The sequence below is a fragment of the Manis javanica genome, chromosome 11 (assembly GCF_040802235.1).
Source record: "Manis javanica isolate MJ-LG chromosome 11, MJ_LKY, whole genome shotgun sequence".
Taxonomy (NCBI): domain Eukaryota; kingdom Metazoa; phylum Chordata; class Mammalia; order Pholidota; family Manidae; genus Manis; species Manis javanica.
Genome location: NC_133166.1, coordinates 116,810,123 through 116,830,329, shown reverse-complemented (window position 1 = coordinate 116,830,329; position 20,207 = coordinate 116,810,123). Strand labels below are relative to the sequence as shown.

The 20,207-nt window shown below is 56.5% G+C and overlaps 1 protein-coding gene across 30 annotated transcripts in view; it reads right to left on the bottom strand.

Moving 5' to 3' along the window:
* Positions 1-3,547: 3,547 nt before the first annotated feature.
* Positions 3,548-20,207, bottom strand: part of NRXN2 (neurexin 2) — a 103,049-nt gene continuing 86,389 nt past the window's right edge. For 17 of the 30 annotated variants that reach the window (XM_073217592.1, XM_073217591.1, XM_073217601.1 and 14 more), the window contains 3 exons: positions 17,658-17,983; positions 15,341-15,419; positions 3,548-5,432 (listed from right to left, as the gene is read on the bottom strand). In XM_073217592.1, the coding sequence (XP_073073693.1) occupies positions 4,546-5,432; positions 15,341-15,419; positions 17,658-17,983 (1,292 nt within the window). In that variant the 3' untranslated portion in view covers positions 3,548-4,545. The remainder of the gene's footprint in view (positions 5,433-15,340; positions 15,420-17,657; positions 17,984-20,207) is intronic. The other 13 variants (XM_017659184.3, XM_073217606.1, XM_017659174.3 and 10 more) reach the window with 1 other exon arrangement.

The window sequence follows — 20,207 nt, the reverse complement described above, 5'->3', positions numbered from 1 at the left end:
CCTGAACCCTTCCATGTAGATGTGGCCCCATTTTATAGGAGGGAAAAAAAAAGTTCAGAGGAACTGACTGCCCCTGACACAGCAAGGAAGGGGCAGAATCAGGAGTCAAGCCCAGTCTACAGGCCTGCAGAGCCCAGCTCTGACCACCACACCTGCCACTTGCCCCCAGGCCCCACAGTCTGGGCATCTGGTGATGCTTCTCAAGAGCAGGAGCCTCCCTCTCAGAACCAGCCAGGACCCCACAGGGTCCACTGGCGCTGCATACGGGGAAGTCTAGTGTAAGGGCTCAGGCAGGGAGTGACAAGCCCCCAGGCTCCCCTACCCCGGCTAATACAGATGTGGGTGCAGACAGGAGCTATTTACTGCCCAGAAGGGTCCCTTCCAGCTGCCAACCTGCTGAGTCACCCCAGAGCTGTGCCCAGGTGGTCTCTGGTCCACCTGTGCCCATGTCACTGCTTCCAGGCATCTAGCAGAGGGCTGTGTCCCTCTACACACACACACATACCCACCCCCACCCCCATTAAGTGATATGGACACTCATGCTTGCACACAGATGAGAAGGTAAGTGGGAAACCAGAAAGCAGCCCCTGGGAGACAGGCTCACCCCTGGCCTGGTCCTATCAGCTGCAACCCCTGGGCCTCAGCAGGTGCTATGTCCTTCAGTTGTCTGCCTGTGGCCACCCTTCCAGAAAGAGCCCCCAGGACAAAGGGGGTGGGCACAGGGAACGTGTTTGTGAAGATGCCCAAAGGCCAGGTTGCCCAATTCACCTGGGACTTCCCATCTTGTCTGCCCGCTGCCCAGCTGAGCTCCAGCCCCTTTCTTACCCTCTCAGATTTCCTGGGGCCTCAGGATATCCAGAAGCTTCCACAAGGCAGATTACAGGCCTGGTGGGAGAAGGCTCCTCCTCTCCCCCGGGATGACCCCCAACTCACCTAGTGGTCAGATCTGTCCCTCCGCCACACTTGGGGTGCCTTTGCTCTTGGCCCTTCCAGGCAGTCAGGGTTCCAGGGCCCAGGGCCTGCCTGCTTCTGACATAGCCGCCCTCACTTAACTCACCAGGACTGGGAACTGGAGGGCCCAGGGCCCTGCCCCTCTGGGGCAGCTAGGGAGTGGGTGTCATCACCACAGTGGAGTAGGCATCCTACAAAGGGAGAAAGTGCCTCCCTTGGCAGCAGCCACAGGCCTGCATCCTAGCTGGGTGCTGCCACCCACATGGCAGGCCCTCCCTGGGACATACCCCCCTTTTGATGCCCACCACAGGGACTCATGAGCCCAGAAGCTGCTGCAACTCCCTGCAATGGAAGAGCCGAGGGAATTGGGTGTGGGAAAGAACCTATCAGCCACCCCCATACTCATCCTCGCATGACAGTGGAGATCTCGGGCAGCAAAGGGGACAGAAAGCAGCTCAGAAACCACTGTAGCCATTCTCCTGCCTCCAGCCAGGCCTGTGACTCACCCAGGGGGGTGTGGGGGGAGGCACAGGGCCAGGTTCTATATCCACCTCCGGGGCCGGCAGGCATCTTCCCAGAAGAGCCCCAGCGCTGGCTGAGCTTGTGTTCCCTCTCCTAGGAGCTTGCATGGCCAGGGCAGATCTTCAAGGTCAAAGACATTAGCTAGACTTAAGTGTCTTCCTCAACCCCCACCCTTGGTCCCCACCAGGTAAAATCTCCTGACACATCCCTGCAAGTACCACTGTCAAAGAGCAGGGTCCATGGGATTTCAGCACTCCCAGATGCTATTTGGGGCCATTGCCAGGCCAGCCAGACCCCCAGGGAGCCCAGCTGAGGCCCAGGTGTTAAGGAGCTGAGACCCAGGTGACCATCTCTTACAGATGGCAAAGTCCAGGAATCTTTCCTCTTACAATCAAGCCCTTGTGTGATAGGAACTCTTGGCCTCCTTATGCAGAGAGGAAAATACCCAGTCCCACATGGCAATGAGCAGGACTGGGGGCCATCCTTCCAACTCCTGTACTGTACCTTTTTCTGGTCCCCTATTCTGACAGACTGTTCAGGGCCAGTGTAGGAATTTCTGGAATAAGGATGTTCCCTCTTGACACTAAGGAACTGCCTGCCTGCTTGCCTGCCTGCCTTGGTTTTCTTTGGCTTGTGCTGATGGGGACAGGGGAAGCTTAGACATTCTCTGTCCCTTGGACAGAGAGAACAGCAGCAGAGGACCCAGGGGCAAGGCCATCACCAGCACAGGGGCAGGACCTCAGGCTCCCAGGCCGTGATCAGTGGGGGACAAGCAAGGTCCACGCCTCCTCCCAGGCAGCTGTTTCAGGAGGGCAAGGAGTGACCAAGTCTGTGGAAATCCATATCACCCAAGGGTGGCTGGGGCAGGACTCACTCTCCCACCCATGATAAGGCTCTGGGACCCTTGGGGGGCACACCCCACGGTAGGGAGGGATCCAAGATAAAAGCTTCACCCCAGACTGAAGGGAGGGAGGAAATTAGGCTAACCTGGGTGGGGCCCCTATGGACATCAAGCCCAAGGACCCTAGGAGGTGTGCAGGCTGAAACATGGACCAGGCTTGCGATCTGGAAAATGCTACAATAATGAGCTGGCCAGCAGCAGAGTCACCCGCAGATAGAGGTTCCTGAAGCAGAACAGGGCAGTGAAGGGTGATGCCCAGCCAAGGTCCTGAGAAGCAGAGCAGGGCAGGGAAGGCAAGATCCACCAAGCAGCGGGAGAGGAGGCCTCAGGGACAGAAGCACGGCTGAGTCACGTCTCCTGCGTCCAGCGGCATGGCGATCCACCTCACCACGCTGGCGACGCAGACCCGCCCACAGTCTGCTCCCCCAAGGATGCCTGCACACTCAGCTCATGCACAGACCCCACCTCAAGAGTCTGCTCCTTCCGACTGAGAGGCTTAATAATGTGCCTCGGCGTGATTGGGCCTATGGGCCTGTTTAGTGTCTCCACAAATAGCAAACACCTGGGGATGAGATGTGCTAGCTTTACCTCTACCCAGGAGCCCCAGGAGCTGCCCGTCGGCCAGAAGGGCATTGGCAGCAGGGTAGGGGGTCCAAAGCAGGCAAGAGGCAGAAGCAGCAGCAAGTCTGAAGTTAGGCAGAACTGGGGGCATATTTGGACTCAGTCACTGATTTGCCTTGAGACTTTGGACCCACCACTGAAGCTTTTGCCACCCAGGAGCAACACTGCCTCCTCCAAGAGCTGTGGTCAGGCCAGGGCGTGCACGTGAAGCCCCCACAGGTGCTGGCCTCTTTAGCCACAAGGGGCAACACCGTGCTTCTGCCTCTGGGCATTTGTACTCTGGGCATTTGTCCTGAGAAGCTAAAGTGGGTTGGCTCAAAAAGGGATAGAGACCAGCCATTGCCCACAAACCTGGAGCTGTTTCCTTACCCCATCCTCGGACTAGTGGGGATGTAGGGGTGAGACAAAAACAAGCCACCCCAAGAAACCAAAGCCATGCTCAGCCCAAAACTTTGGGTGCTACTTACCAGCTCTCATGGGCCCCACTTTCAGCCCAGAGCCAGGACCAATGTCCCAACACCCACCCGAAACAAACTGCACAGGACTGTTGGATTTGGAAAGTTTCGTTTTCTTTTCCCACACATTTCCGGGGTTGGGGTGTTTTCCAAGACTCAGACACATTTGTTAACAAAGAGAAAAAAAACTGGGGGAGCAGGGAGCCCGTGGGCAGAGAAGTGACCCCAGCAGTCTGCGGGCAAAGCCTCGCTCGCTCTTTTCCTGCTGCCCGCGCCCAACGGGTGCTGCTCGCGGTATCTAGATTATTTGTCTTTAATATATATCTGCATTTGCCTTTCCCCTTCCCCCCGCCCCCCACCCCTGCTCCTCCAGCAGCTTCCCCATCAATGCACGTCGCCCGGCGGCACACCACGGAACAGGCCTTCCCGGCCCGAGCCCATTCCCTGGGCGGCAGGCGCCTCCAACCGGCGGGCGGGCCCGGGGCGCCCCACGGCCCTGCCCCCCGCCCCCTGGGCCGCTCCGCCTACCCGCCCGCCCTTCTCCCACCGGCTCTGGAAACCCAAAGGGAGGAAAGGAAGGGAGAAACCAGACACACACACAAGGAGAAGTGGGGCAGGGCGGTGGGGGCGAAGACACAGCAAGCGTTGGAGGTGGGGGGGCGGACCGGAGAGCTTGGGAAGGGAAGGAAGGCAGGAAGGACAGAGGGAGAAGAAAAACGGAGGAAATCAACAGAACGAGTAGTGGACACTTTACAAAACCCCTAGCCTTCCTTCCCGCCCAACCCCACCAAAATAAAACTACCCCCACTTAAAAAAATAAATCAACCCAGGGCTGTCAGCCCGTGCCCTGCCTGGTGGGCGTAGAGCTGGGGGGACAGACAGCCCCAGGACTGACGATGCCGCGGTCCAGGGCGGCAGGAGGAAGGGGACGAGCACGGGGTTTTCCTTTTTTTTTCTTTTTCTTTTTTTGCTTATCCTCTTCGTGATAGAAGTCTGAGGAAGCCGGGGGGTGGGTCCCCTGGCAGGACGAGTGCCGCACTCTTCCCCTGGGCCCTCCCGGGCAGGGCAGCTGGCAGTGGACGCGGTGCTGGAGGCTCAGACGTAATACTCCTTGTCTTTGTTCTTCTTTGCTTTGCTGGGCGTTTTGGGGGCAGCCGGGGCCTTCTCCTTCACCACCGCCCCATTGCTCTGGGCCGAGTTACTGATGTAGTTCCGGCTCTGGTCCACCTGGTAGGAGCCCTCGTCGCGGTTGCGGTACTTATACATGGCATAGAGGAGGATGAGGATGCAGAGCGCCGCGGCCGCCACGATGCCCACCACCATGCCGGTGGTGCTGCTGGACTCCCGGATCACCTCCACTGCGCCCGGCGGGCCCCGCTCCCCAGGCCCGGTGGGGTTGGCTGTGGGCAGATGGGGGAAACCAGGGACGGAGGTCACGCCGGGGCGCAGGGGAGGGGGCCTCCTCGGCTCGAAGGACGTGGGGGCCCCGGGCCCCTGGGGTGGGTTCTCCAGCAGGGGCTGCAGCGGGTCTCGGTGGTTCATTTTGCCCGCCGGTAGGTTGGGGGCTGGGGCGGAGGGGGCTAGCAGCACCCCAGGGGTGCCCGTGGCCCCATCTGTCCTGAGGTTGGGCCGGGGAGCGGGTTTGCGGGGTGAGAGGAGGGTGGTGCGGTCCGTGACCAAGGGGAAGGTGGTGTAAAAGTCCTCGTCGTCCGTGGGGGGAAGGCTGGAGTCAAAGACCTCCCCCGAGGCAAAGCCCGAGGCCTCGATGGGCTCCTCGCAGTCGCTGTCATCCTGCTCAGCCTGGCACGGGCCGCCGGCGGGCGGGCGGCGGGCGGCGGGCGGGGGCAGGGTGTCTTGGGTTGCGCCCACGCCCGTGAGGAAGGGGTAGAAGGTGGGGGGTGGGGGCACGAAGGGGGACCGGGTGGCCACGGGAGGGGGGTCTAGGGAGTCCTCCGTGATAATGGGCAATATTAACTCTCCTCCTAGAACAAGAGAGAGAAGAGAAAAGAGAGGGCGTCAGCGAGGGCCCGGGGCGCAGGCGGCCGGCACAGAGAGAGAAACAACAGCCTCACACACCCAAATCAGTTCCAATTGGCTTTGGCGGAGACTAGAGCGGGCTGCGCCCGCCCGCCAGCCTGCCGGAGCACTGCGCTTTAAGCGGGCAGCGGCTCGGATGCCCTGGGCACCCCACGCACGGGCTCTGTGGCTCTCTGGGTTTTGGTCTTTTGTTTGTCTTTAAGAAACTAAAAGGAACAGAAAGGAAAGGAAATTGAAAAGAAACGGAAAAAAACTCTACTGGTTTAAGGATTTAAAAACAGATACAAGAGCAGCATTTAAACAAACCTAATAACAATATCTTTTACGGGTTTTTTCTAGATTTTTCTCTTTTGCTTTTTTTTTTTCTTTTGTTTTTAAAAAAGAAGATAGCATACCACGGAATTCAGGCAACTTACATCAACAAATAGGCCGTGTGATTTTAGCATGAAGAAAAAAATTACAAACAGAGCTGTGTAAGCGGGTTCTCCCGGAAAAAATAAGAAAAACAACTTTTCCGTACAACGTTTTCTGTCTATCTGTTCGGTATCTCCCTCCCTCACTCTCCTCTCCCTGGACACCTCGCTTCCTCCTGAATTCTCGTCCTCCTCCCTCACTTGCGCCCTCTCCCCTCATCAAACACAGAACTGAAATCTGCACAGTGCAGTCTGGCCTTGAGGACCTGCCACCACCACCTGCTTCAGCACGTGCGGGAGGGAAGGGAGCACAGGAAGGAGGTCTGGGGAAGGGGTACCGGACTGGCAGTTACGTAGGAACTGCTACACAGATGGGAGGGCCTGGGAGGGGATGGTCATGATTAGGGGCTTCTAAGGCGGACTGCAGGTTAGCCATGGGGGAGGAGGAGAAATTGAAGGTGGGGGGGGGGTGACAAGGTCCACGAGGAAAAGTGGGCAGGGGGGAGACACACACGGAAGGTCCTGTCCCACAGACTTTGGGAAGGGTGGTGAGAAGCTGTGTAGAGGCGGGCGGTGGGGAGGAGCAGGGAATGAGTGAAGGAAGTGGGCAGGGCCACATAAGTCCTGAGCTAACCCTAATTCCCCAACTTTCTCTTTCTTCACCCTCCACCTCTGACCCCCACTTTCTTCCCCCCTCCCCCTCCCCAGAACCCCCATGGGCCTCCAGGACCTGGCCAGGGCTTGACTGCCTCTGGCCTTCTTATTATTGTTAAAACAATAATAAAACAACGGAAAGAAGAAGAAAGCAAAAAAAGAAAAGAAAATACACAGCCATCTGGGAGGCACTTGTTAATATAGGGCCCGGGAGAAACCAGTGGAAAGGCTTTTGTGGGGAGGTCAGGTCTCCACTCTCCCTAGGTCTGGTAACGGGGGTCCCCTGGGCAGAAACAATTCCCATCAGCCCGAGAACTACAACTCCCACTAGCCCTCAGAGGGGCGTGTACTACAATTCCCATCAGCCTGAGTTAACAACTACAACTCCCATCAGCCCACTGAACCACCTGCCTCCCCGACCCTCCATCCTAACAGAAGTATTGCAACTCTGGTTTGGGGTAAAAGGGAGCTGGAGCCCAGATCCAGGAGGTTGGTGGGAGGGTGCCCTCCTCTTGCAGGGGCACCTCAAGGCCTGGAGGTTTCCTCTCCACCTCTCCCTCTAGAGCAGCCCAAGCCCTGACCCCATCTGAGCACTTCTCCCGGTCTCTGCAGGGTGCGGTTTTCACAGATCACACCACACACCCTCAGCCCCACCCCCACCCCCACCCCCAGGATGCATCTCTGGGGAACCACTGTCAGGTTACACCTGCCCTACTGCCTCCAGGCCAGCAATTAGCATATCTTGGTTCCTCTTCCCCTGCTCCCTCCACTCAAAGCCCTCTGGTCTCTGTGCTGCTGTTCAAACACTTCTGCTGATCGTCAAATCACAAACTCTAGCAATCTGGCAAAGCCATCCTTGTTCACACTAGCCAGCCGCAGCCAAGATCTTACCATCAAACTTTCTGCCTTGCCTGGCTCCTCAGGCTGCTCTTTCCACCAGGCTCTAATCTCCACCTGGGTAGGGGCTCACCTGAACCACAGATTGTGAAGCCCCAGGGTGCCCAGCCCTCCAGGGGCTCAGCCAAGAGCAGAGAAGCATGTTTCATGGAACTGGGACAGCCAGCCCCAACTTTTTATGGAAGAGGATGCTGAGACCTGGGCTGGGCAGGACCACCCAATGTCACCGAGTGTTGGTGTCAGGCTAGGCAAATGAATGGACTGTCCAGTCCCTTCTGTGGCTCTCAGAGGCCAGGTAAGGGCCATCTCAGAAGGAGCCCAGGAAGGCCTGATAAATCTTCCCCATGACTATAGAAATCTGCTAGGCTGCTTGACCCTTGGCTTGGATGTTAACCTCAGAGGCCAGAGACCTGTTCTGTCATTAATTCCTGTGTGACATGAGTAAGCTTCTTTCATTCTCAGGGCCTCAGTTTCCTCATCTATAAAGTTAGGGTATTGGGCTCCAGGCCTGGGGTGGAACTCCAGCCTACAGATGAACATTTTGTCCTCTCATCCCCATCTGAGCCCCAGACCAACGCACGGCACCCTGGTCTCTGAGGAAGAGGTAAACTCAGCTCTCAGCCGAGAGGAGGCTGGCAGCTTGGGTCCACTCATGGCATGGTTCCCATTCCTGCACAGATCCTGGGAGTATCTGGAGTGCTTCACTGTTGGCCCATATGACCGGCCCTCCTCCTGACCTTTCTTCTATTAACAATACCTTCCCCCTTCCTACTCAGCCTTTGAATCCAGCCAAACCCCTTTCCCTTCCAGGAAGACTTCTGGTTTGGACTCAGTGCGAGGGAAGGCCCAAGACCCATCTGTTCGTCTCTTTAGCATCCAGCACTGGGCCTAGCATGGAGTGGAAGCTTATTGTGTTTTAACCAGGGGAAGGGGAGGAATATTCATCAAGCATTTTCTGAGCCAGGCCAGGTATCTGGGAAGCAGGTGGAAGCCCCTCATGAGCCAGAGCAACTGGGTTCTGAACACTGTTCCTCCCCACCCCCACTACAGAGTATTCAGCCTGGGAGAAGCCTTGCTCCCTGGGCCCACCTCTCACCTATAACATCTCTCCCTTGGATCTTAGACTGGGCCACCAGCTGCTTCTAGAAACTTCAGGATCAAGGCTTGTGTTAGGCAAGCTGGTGGCCCTGAACCAGCTGGCCATAGTCAGGGCCCCAGTGGCATACCAAGCCCAAGGCATAGGACCAGGAGGCCCTTGCCAAGGACACACCGTCATAGGCTGATCAGGATACACACCTGGCTTTCTACCTTTTTGCTCATTGCCAGCTGGACTAGGTTGTATAGGGGCTTCAGGCCTTGGACCACAGACAAATCCTGCCCAGCCTGAGTCCCTCACAACCGAATGCCTCAACCCACTTTGGCAAACAGTATCTCTGTGCATAACAGGAAAAGGTTTCCTGTTCTCCTGGTAGACATAGCCCTGCTCCAGGGCCCAGGACACACAGCTTGGTAAGAAGAGCAGAGCATTGGCTAGATTTCAGCCCTTACTTACCTGTTCCAGCAGCAAACAACCTGTGTGTGCATCTGTGGACAGTGAGCTGAAGGACGGTGCCCTTCCCCTCATGGAAACACCAGCACAGCAAGGGCAAATGCCAAGGTGGATTCAAGGTCAGAGGTGGAGGTGCATCATGTACACAAGAAGTTACACACCCTCTGAGGGCCCATCTCTGTGCCCCTGGGCATGTGTCTCTAAGCGTGTGTGTGTGTGTGTACACATGAACCTCGACGGATCTGAGCATATGAGCATGCATGTGAGTCTGAACAGACATGTGCACATGTAAGTAAACCTCTGGCTGTGTGTGTGTCCATCTGCCTCTGAGCCTGGAACTGAACTCATGTGTGCAACGTGTGAATATACAAAGTTGCCACTGAAAACGCGGAAGTGTGCCACCGTGGATCTGAGCACACATGGTGTGTGTCTGTGAATACCTCCTTCCCCAACTCATTTTCTTCTCCTGGGCAGCAAGACCACATTGCCCAGCGTCCCTTGCCATTAGGTGTGGTCCTATAACTGGGCAGTGGGCACTGCATGCAAGTACTGGCCCATAAAAGCCTCCTACCTGCGATCCTTCATGCTCTTTCTCCTCCTTCCAGTGGACTTGCAAACCACATGTTGAAAATGGAGGAGTCACAAGATGGAAGGAGCCTGGATTCCCCAAGCACCCCTTGGGGCAGAGCCACCTGCTGATCAGGAGAACCCAGGAAGGGCTTCACCTGAGTGAGAAACTTCCCTTGAAGTTCCCCCTGACATTCAGGGGTTATCTGTTACAGACACAAGTATGACCTCAACTTAGACACTGAACCAGAAACAGCTGTCACAAAAACCTGCGCATCATGTAACAGTCCAAGGAAGCTGATTTGGAAGCTGGAAAGATGGAACCATATGGGCAGCAGCAGGATGTGTGGTACCAGCCATTGCTTGTGGTGACCTAGAGGGCAGGCCACACGCCTGTGGAGATTGAGGCACAAAGGGAAAATGCCAGGAAGGTCGGATGACGATGCCGGCTTCGACTTTCTGCTTTTCATAATGTATTATAAGAAAGAAAGAATACTAGGCAAGAATTCACATATTTTTGCAAGCAGAGGTGAAGGAAATAGAGCCCAGCAATGTGGGGCCTAATATGTCAGAAGAGTCCCTGTTTCTAAACCCTGAGTCTCCAGAGAGAAGAGGAACGTGGCTTTGAGGAAAATGACTAGCGCACGAAACTGCCAACTGAATAAGGGGGCTCAGCCTTGCACAAGGATAGGGATTAAGGTTGTGGCCTCCCCACCTCCTGTTTCAAATGCCCTCAAGAGAGTTGCCAATAAATTAAGAGATGGGCATGGGGTCAGAGAAATAAGGAAGTGGCTTTGGGAAAGACCTCTAAGTGTGGTCACTTGGACTGTTTGAGCCAAACCCTTTCACCCCCAAACATGCACGAGCAGAAAGCGGGCTGTCAGAACTCAAGGGTTCCTAGAAGGACATCTCCCCACACCCACTTCAGAAATGGCCATGGAGGATGGGCACTGGGAAGAAACCCCCAGAGGGCAGCACCAGGCCCTCACAGCAGAGAGGGCGTCTCTCCCAGATGACAGAGGTGGGGGTTTAAGGGAGAAACTTCCCCACTGTAGGAGCAGAGCCTCAAGAACGGCGAGCTGCGCACACTGGCTGGATTTACTCAATGCTAGTGCATCTCCCATCCTGCCCTTTTTCGAATGGGTTTTATTATGGTGCTTGTCTCTGACCCACCACTGTATTCCAGATGTGTGTTGGGCTGTGTGGGCAGTGAGATCAATTGCCCTTTCAGTTTATGGGTATCCAGATCACACACATGGGTACCCAGGAGCCAGATCTGGACCCCATGGAGAAGGCCTCACCTTTGAGATGACTGCCCTAACTGGCTGGGGCTTTGGGGTACCTCCCTTGGGGAGGGGTAGGTGTGCTCTGTGAGTACGAAGAATGAAATGGATCTTTGGTGACCCAAAGACGAGACTGTGGCAAATAAATCACTAGCTCATCACCAAATCGGTTTGTGCTTCTTCCTGCAGGCACAGCACGGCCGTACCTTCCAACCTTCTGGAAATGGGTTGTGGCCACATGACTGAGCTCCTGGCAGCAGAATCAGCAGAAGCAACGTGCCCCTCTCCTTCCCAGGCCTGGTCCTTGGCGACCCACCCTGCCCATCCCCTTCCACCACAGCTCAGGAAGTCACATGGTGAAGATGGTGCAGCTTCAAGATGGAAGGAGGCCAGGCCCTGAACCAGCGCCTGGAGGAGAGCTGTCCACCAACCAGGAAGCTTTATTTATAACTACATGAAGGAGAAATAAATTTCTGTATATTAAACCAGGGAGGTTGTGGAGTTTATCTGTTATAATAACTACTGTTACCTTAAGACACTCTGGAATCTGAACACGTTTGTGCCTCTGTGACTCCAAGCTTAATGTATGGGTCTCAGCCAATGGTGTGTCTGTGTCACTAACCCTGTGTACACCTCTGGGGAGCTCATGTATGTGTTCACAGGGACAGTGCCTCAGAGGGGATGCACACGTGCAGGAGACTGCTTCCGTGGGTCTGAGCACAGTGGACTTCTGTGAATCTGAGTACACACGTGTGTGTGTGCCCTGTGGGTCTGCACAGCTGTTTGTGCTCACCTGTGTGTGAACACAGGGGCATGCATTTTACTGGGTCTGAACATGTGTGTATGGCCTTGAGGGTCTGGGTCTCTTTGTCCTTCCATGGGCCGCTCTGAGCAGATGAGCAAATGCATCAGTAGCTGTGAGCGCCTGTGTGAGCCAGTGTAGACCTGAGTATGTGTGTGCATACCACTGTGGGACTGAGTACTCATATGTATGCCATGAGGGGTCTGAGCATGTGTGTGTCTCTCTGACCATATGTGTATCTAAGTGTGTCTGAGCATGTGTGTGTCTTTGAGTATGTGTGTGCATCTCTGAGAGTGCATGCATCTGAGCATATGGGTACAAATGTAAGAACGAGTCTTTACATGTCTGAGCTAAGGTGGGCTGCCAAGGGTCTCCTCTCATGGGGCAGTGTAGGAGAGGTTCAAGTCTGTGAGTCTGAACAAATGTGTGCATGTGTGGGACCCCTGGGTCTGGACACACACAACCTACCTCTGAGCGTGTGCACACCTGTACCTTTGTGGGTCTCAGCACACAGGGGCACTTTGTGTGCACCCAGGCAAGCCTCCATGGGAATAAGCACACACACTGATACACGAGGACATCCCTCTGAGGATGTGTGTGTGTGTCTTGGTGGATGTGAACATAACGCACACACAACTACAGATCTGAGCACAAGGGTACACCTGGATGGAGGTGGGACATGTGTGCACCCGAGAGCCTGGAAACAGACGTGTGCATCCCTGAGTTCATGCCCGTGTGTGTGCACATGCACCTGCACCTCAGTAGTCTGAGTGCACTGGGTATGTGGCTGCTCTGAACATGCACCTGTCATTCTGAAACTTCTGTGAGCGCCTCTAAGTGTGAGCATGGCGTAGGAGTCTGTGGTCTGAATGCCCCCCTACAGTCATGCCCATTCAAAAGAATCTGAACATCAAACAATACCCTTCTTTGGCTAGGTTACCAACATCAGGTAAGACAGCTGTGTTAGATGGTGGTCTCCACAAGTTAGAAGAAGGAAGTGTAGGGCCTGGGGTCTGTGGAGAGGCCCAGGTCCAGGGAAAAAATGGAAAGGTAAGCAGGGATGATCGCAGGCTTCACAGCTGGGCCCAAGGAGGAGGGTCTGGCAGGTGGGAGGGATGAAAACACCTAGCAGTGAGCCCCTGGGCAGCCGCTGTCTCCGGCCAGCCTGCTTCCACCTCTAACACTGACCTTGGTGCCCAAGGAGACCTGGTTCTTTGCTGGAGAAAATGCCTCCCTGCACTGGGAGCTCAGAGTTCCCTACCCCTCCAGGTAGGTAGGGAGTGCCATGGTCTAGATCAGCCTGTGGGACCCTGGAGTCATCTTGGTCCTTGCCTGGCCTCCCATCAGGATAAAAATCTGACTTTAAGCATGTCAGAGTGGTATGAGTGTGGAAATGCAAATGCAAAAGTGTGATGACTTGTTGGGGAGAGCCTGTCTCCATCAGTTTCCTCTGGGGACCCAAGCATGCACTCTGCCCTCCTTCCCCCTTATATTTTTAAGCTGGGTGCTGGGCTGCCCACCATCCTCTCCCCATCCCCCAACTTCAGTTTCCTCCTCTATCCTCCCCTTAGAGACTTGGCCCTTTGATGGGAGGAGGACTACCTCAGCTCTTCCTCCCTCCCCTGTCTCAACCGTCCCTAAAGGAACTCACCCACCCGTGCACACACCAGTCACACCAGAGCCCCTGACAAGACTCGGGCTGGGGCTGGGAAGCGACAACCTCGGTGCACAGCATATGGCTCTGATGCAGCCCAGTGTCCCTGTGTGGTGGCCATCTGGCCCAACACTGCTCTCCGCAGGGTCCAGGGGGAGCAAAGATTCTTCTCTTACCCTGCAGTTCCTGTCCCAGAGTGTGCAAACATGGGCACAGTGTGCAAATATGCATGCTAGAGCTCAGCAGCACCCTTTCTCAGGACCCGCAGAAGTGCCTTTTTCCCAGCTCTTTGTCACCAGTCTTATCCCAGGGCTCTCCTGGGCTATTCATCTCAGCCACTCCTAGCAGGCCCAGGCTGGAGGCACTGGGTCCACCTACAGGAAACCCTAGTAAGTGACTAGTTAGTGGCAAAGCAGGGTGGAAGGGGAGAGCTGTGTTAAAGCTGCCAGATGCCCAAAGCAATGGCAGAGTGTGAGGAGGCATCCCTGAGCAGAGGTCACCCAGTGAGACAGAGGGAATAGGCCCTGGCAGAGAGGCCTCCTGACAGTGGAGATCATCTGTTCCAGAAAGCACCAGCCCTTGGCTGTGGACAGGAGGGCCTTTCCAGCCCAGAAGCCTGTGGCTCTCCCAAGTGGCCCAGGGCTCAGGACTACCAGAACAACCCCTAGTCTACTCAGGGGACATAGAAGGCAGTCAGACTTCATCCACTGGGTTTGGGAACCTGCACCCCAGAAATCCCTCTGCCGTTGGGCTCTGGAACCTGAGCCTCTGTCCCTAGGCTCCACTGTCTTCTTTCTCTACTCATACTCCTTCCAGGGTTGCAGCTCACCCTGAGCTTGAGCATCTCCCCTGAGGCTGGCAGAACCCAGGCCCATCCCCAAGGTAGGATCCATAGGCTGTGAATCTACCTCAGCTGACCACATCACCTTCCCTGACCCTCTGCAGGCACCTGCCCTCAACCTCCAGCCTTCAGGTGCCAACAGCCCAGGTGCCATCCATTGCAAGGTAACAGGGAGCAGCCTCTGGAAACCCAAGCAAGGGATGAGGCTCCTAAGGGCTTGTCCAGGCCACCACCAAGGCCCACTCTCCCCACTGGGAAATCTGGCTACAGCCAGTCCTTCCTCCATCCCTGCTGCTGGCATCAAGCACCAGGACCTCAGCTCCCCACTCCCCACAGCTCCTCTCCACTGCCCCCAACCTACTCAGATGAACGGCCCTCATACCCACTGTGCAACTCCACACCCCATACCTCTTGGCACCCCTGCTTCGCCAATCTGGTCTCTCTCTGGGGCTGCACCCTTCTCCCCAGCTGGAAGGATCAAGCAGAGGCCTGGAATGCCACCCCAGAAGCCTTCCCTCTAGGCCTTGCTCTCCTCCTATGACAGCTACCCCACTAAAAATGTGGGCCAGACCTCAGGTCCCAATCCCCCCACGGGACCATATGTCTGGCTGGGGGCATCCCATCTACTATACTGTTCAGCACAGAACTGCTGTGGGGTAAATGCCCCAGCTTGGCGTCGTGCCCCTGGCAGAGCATCTGGCCGCTTCCCTGAGCCTAGAAATGAGGAGGGGTCATGATCCAGCAGTGACCTCCTCTACTGAGAGACCAAGAGAGCTCCAGGCCTCAGGGACTGATGGGAGTTGCAGTTCTAGACCCATGAGCTGATGGGAGTTGTAGTTCCTAGGCCTGCATTCCCCATCCCCACCATAAGGACTAACGGGAGCTGCAGTTACTTGTATTTCTAGGGAAAAGTCTCCCTCTTTCCCTCCTGGAATCCCTTGGCCCTCAACTCCAGGACTCCAAGCTAAGGACCTCACTACATCTAAGGACTGGGGCACCAGAAGGCCAGAGACTGCCTCTCCAGAGGGCATTTGAGTGGGCTGGCAGGGAATGGTAGGGAGAGGAAGCTATCAGGGGATGTTAAGGCCAGAGAGCAGGCCCCTCGGATTGGGCCTGGTGGCAGGGACAGTCGCCCTCCCTCCCATCAGAGTCACCATGGGCCCCGGGGCAGGGGAGGGGGGAAAGGCACTCACCAGTACTGGGCTCACACTCCTCCAGGTCCTCGTCATCGCTCGGACACTCGGCCGAGGCCACCAGGAGGTCATCTGTGTTCTGGGGTGGGGGAGAGGGGAGGTGGGGAAAGAAGAGGATTCCAGGTTGGGTCAGCAGCTCCGCAGCCACCTCTTGAGGTGTGGAATGGCACAAGGACAGACCCTGGGACACCCTGGACCATGCCCCAGCTCTCTCAGGGCTTGCTGGCTGACCACAGGCCTCCATTTCCCCCATGCAAAGAGAGACTGAACAGTGTCCACCTGCATCCGCTCTCATGGCTCCTGGGGGTCAATGTGACAGCACACATTCTGCCTTTTATTTTATAAGCCAGGGAGATTGGACACTGGACCAAGGGGAGCAAGGAGACCCAGTGGCCTCTGGAGGCCAGCACAGGCAGAGCAGAACAGCAGCACCTGGGGCAGGGGGGTGTTTCATGGCTCTGGCTTCACCTCCCCACCACCTTCATCTCTCTCCCCACCCCCTTCCCAGAGCGAGGGAACCAGGCTGCACACAATAATTAGGGCTATGGCTGCCATGACAACGGGAGTCGGCTCTGTCAGCGTTTTCTCTCCTTCTGATTGCGAAGAAAGAGAGTCCCCAAGATGAGTGAGTGCAAGGGGAGGGGCAGCGATGGGGGGTGCTAGGGAAGAGACCGGGGGAACCCAGCGTCCAGGCGGGAAGGGAGCCTGAGAGACTGCTGGGTAGAGGGAGAGAGCGGGCTAACCTGGGAGGAGTCTGGATTGCGGAGAGGGTGAAGGGCATATCCTGCCCCTTCTCCATTCCCTGGTGTTCAGACACTGCAGCCCTCACCCAAGGACAAGGCAGAGCCTTTGGAGATGGACTTTCCTTCTGCATCCTTGCCACTCTGCACAGGCCTCCCCTGTGGGGGCTTCTTCAGCACAGGTGTGACCTCCTAGGAGTCCCCTCCCTCTCTTCGGCTGGATGGTCTGCCCATCACCCTCCCTCTGCATCTGGACGGCCCTTCTTGCCTACAGACACTGGGTGTGGCCAGTGCCCAACCTTGGGTAGAGCTGGGCCTCTCTCCCAGGGCTCCCACTCCCTGGGGCAAGGCCTGGCATTCATGTCCCCTTGGTTTTCTTGGCAGTAAAGGCAGAAGGGAAAGGGGTTCAGGCTTGCTTCTCTCTCCTGGATGGGGCTGTCACTCAGTCCCCTGCTCCCTGCAGTACAGATCAGCAGATATGAGGAGGGTTGGAGCTCACCAAGCCCAGCCCTCATTTACAGAGGCTGAAATCAGGCTGGTGGAGGAGGTAGGGCATATCCCATGGCTGCCCCCAGGCCCCTCCCTCACCCTGGGAGGACTGGAGTCCCTCCAGACCCAGAAGCCCAACAGCCATGAGCCATGAGGGCAGGGTGACTAAGCAAGGGTCGGTGCGCTAGGTGTGGGCCCTCCCGGGGCCAACAATCACCGGCAGCAACAACGAGAAAACTAACTCCATAAGTGACACGTGGCCAATAGGTTTGGGCACCAGGAAAGCCAGGTCTCCCCTGCCCCAGAAGAGCCTCCTTCTCCAGGTACAGCCCTCTTGGGCACTCCCCTGGGTACAGAGAAGATGAACTCAAGTCGCTTGGGCTGGACCTGACCCCGGGAGAGCACCTGAGCAGGTGGGGCAGGCAAAGCACCAGGGAGCTGTCGGAACAGACACCTCCTCAGAGCCACAGGAGGCACTGAGGCCTGCTATGTGGTGGCACCTGCTCAAGGTCACACAGACAGAACCTGTGAAGGCAACAGGCTTACAGTCCTACTGCAAAGACTCCACCACCAGAGAGGCTGCTCCTGGCCTCCGCCAACCTCATGGGGGAGCTGCAACCACCAGGTGAGCCTACAGCCTCTCCAGTGCTGTCACCTCTGGGCCTGTCCCGGGCAATGCCATCCTGGCTCCACCCATCCCCCGACTGGCTGCCCACACAGCATTAGGCTGGCCTGCGTCATGCGGCGGGCAGAGGGGTCATCCACCTCACCCCCAGCCCAGATTTCCTCTCTTAGATAGCATGGTCTTCTCTGGTCTACCTGGAGTACCAAACTCCCCCTCAACTTTGGGAATGGCTCCCCTAGAAATAGTGACCACCTCCACGACTATAACATCCCTGGTCACCAGGGAGGCCTGCCGTGAAAAGAGACCTTGCCTCCCTTGCACCATCACCATGACGAGGATCGGGCAGCAGCTCCACGACCCCACCAGAACCCCAGACACCCCCGGGCACCACAGTCACATGCAGACAGCAGCCCTACCCCCCACTCAAAGCCCTGCCCCTCGTCTGCCAGCTAGAGGAGCTCACCTGGGTGGTGCTGTCCCTAAGTGTGGGGGAGCGGCCCCGGCGCGTGGTTGTCGTGGCCATGGTGGTGGTGGTCTCCATGATGGTGGTGGCCATGTCGGCCAGCAGGGTGGTGGCCGTGGTCTCTGCACTGAGCAGCACAGACGGCCCCTCCCCAACCAGGCGCAGGTGGCCCTCGGTCCGCACATTGGGGTCGCTCTCGGCGGCCAGCGCCAGCACCTTGAGCCCATTGTAGTAGAGGCCGGACACCTGGCCCTGGAAGGGGCGACCCTGATCCCGGCCCCCGATCTTGATGGCAGCCTGGCTATTGAAGATGGTCAGCTGGCGGCCTGGGGAGGATAATGGGCAGGGTGGCAGACAGAGGAGGGGCAAGCAGTGGGGGGAGACCAGAAACAGATGCGGAGAATGGAGGAGAGCCGATGGAGGGAAGAGGAGTGGAGGTGGACACCAGCAAACAGTGGGGAGGGCGAAATGAGGGAGGGGCAGACACCAAAGGGAAAGTCCTTGTCAGCCACAGCTCCTAGTCCAGCAAGATGGGGACCCCAGAGGGGATGGGTCCCCAGGGCACACGCAGGCTGGGAATGGGAGCCCAGCTCCCCCCTCTCCCCACCATGCTCATGCCTCTGACCTTCCCATCCCCCTCTCCGCTCCTGCTCCAGAGGCATTGCCCCCTTCCTTCCCTTTCTTCAATTTGATCCCCATCTTTTTCCCCAAATGTCCCACACCAGTGTCCAGCCCTGAGCCGTGGAGCCCTCAGAAGCAGCAGATAGAGGAGACAAAGAGGCAGCGACAGAGAAGGCGACTGCCAGGACAAGTGGTCGGAGCGCGGCAGGGCAGGGAGGGAGGTGAGACGGAGGGGAGGCCAGTGACTGGGAGGAGGACCGAGTGCCTGCGGCAGGTGCAGCCACACAGGCCCCACTCTGTCCCCCAGCCAACGCCCAGGCCTCCGACCTCTCTCCTCCTCCCCTCCAAGGCCCAGCCACTGCCAGGAGCAGGCCCTGAGAGCAGAGGCCTTCCTCCCCGCCAGGACATGCAAGCACAGAGATAAAAAATGTTAAAGGGACCTTGCTTCACTCATGACAGCCAATAAAACCGCTCCAGCTCCAGTCTCACTCCTCACTCGGCACTAACAACCTCAGAGTCCCCACCTGGGTGGGCTTTCACGGTTCTGTTTGGTTTTAGTGGATCTGGGGGTCCGTTTAACCCTCTGAGTTTGTTGCTTTGGTTTGGTTTTTAGAAAAGATATTTATTATGTTTAAGTTTAGATTTAACTTTGGTTTTGGTGTTGCTTAGTTTTGTGGGGAGGTGGGCAGAGGAAATACTATATCGCCCCCTGTTCCCCCAGACCTTCAGCTGCTGGCGCCGGGGTGTTTAAGACCTGGCTTAGCCCTTGTTAGCCTCTGGTTAGTGCCTCGTTAAAGATCTGGTTAGAGTTAGGTGCCTGTAAGCCCTGCCCCCAAAACCTGGGCTGAGGACAGTCCAACTTGTGAAACCTACACCCTGTTTGGAAGCATGAGTTTCCCGGAACATCATGGCCTCTGGGATACCCAAACATCTGTCTGGCCTCTCGCCAATGGCCAGCCACAGGTATGTTTGCTTGTCCCCTCTGCTTAGCCTCTCCTCCACCTCTAGCACCTTCTCACTGCCCAGCAACTCACTCAGTACTGGAGCAACATCACCATCTCCCCAGTGGGGAAGCCAGAACCCACAGAAGCTGAAGACCAGTGGGTGGCATCGAAACTCTAGAACCAGAGGCCCGGGGGACCACCGTGCACGGAGTTTACTCCCAGGCATAAGATTCATGAGAAAAACAAAGGGGAGAAGGTTCACGGTGGTCAAAGGAGTTTGGGAAGCAAACACTTCACAAGTAAACAACAGGTTTCTTTCCTGTAGAACTTATCAGAGCCTTTATTAAAACAACATCCAAGAGGAGGAAACAGGATTCAGCATTTCCCAAAGCTCATTTTACCACCAATCTCTTTCTTGTGAAGCATCTCACTGGACTCATGCTTCACAGGACACATTTTGGAACTGGAAGATTGATTCATTCAATAAATATTTATTGAGCACCTACCACATGCCAGATGCTGACAGTAAACTAATCCCTCCAAGAAGGCCCAGATCTTGTTCTCAAATACTTTCCTGCTCCTGATTTCATCTCTTCCTCCAGCACACCTTGTGAGGAAGGCTGAGCAGGCTTTGTTGTCCCTATCTCCCTGAGGAGGGCACTGAGGCTCACAAAGGGAAGTCTTGCCCGAGGCCAGGCAACAAGTGGGTTCCTCCTTCCACACTCTGGGTAATACCTGAGTATTTAGCCCAATCCTTCACTCTCTAGAAGGGGAAATAGAGGCCTAGAGAGAGGGTGCGACCATCCAGCTAGTGAAGGAGAGCTGGGACTCAAATCACCAGGCTGATCTCGGCCCTCCGCTGGACCACACACCCCACCCTTCCCCCAGGGCCTGTCCAGCTCCCACTACCCTTGGGGTCACAAGTTGTCCCAGCCTCAGCCCAGGCTGCTCCCTTGACCTGATTCCGGGAGAGAGAGGTGGATAA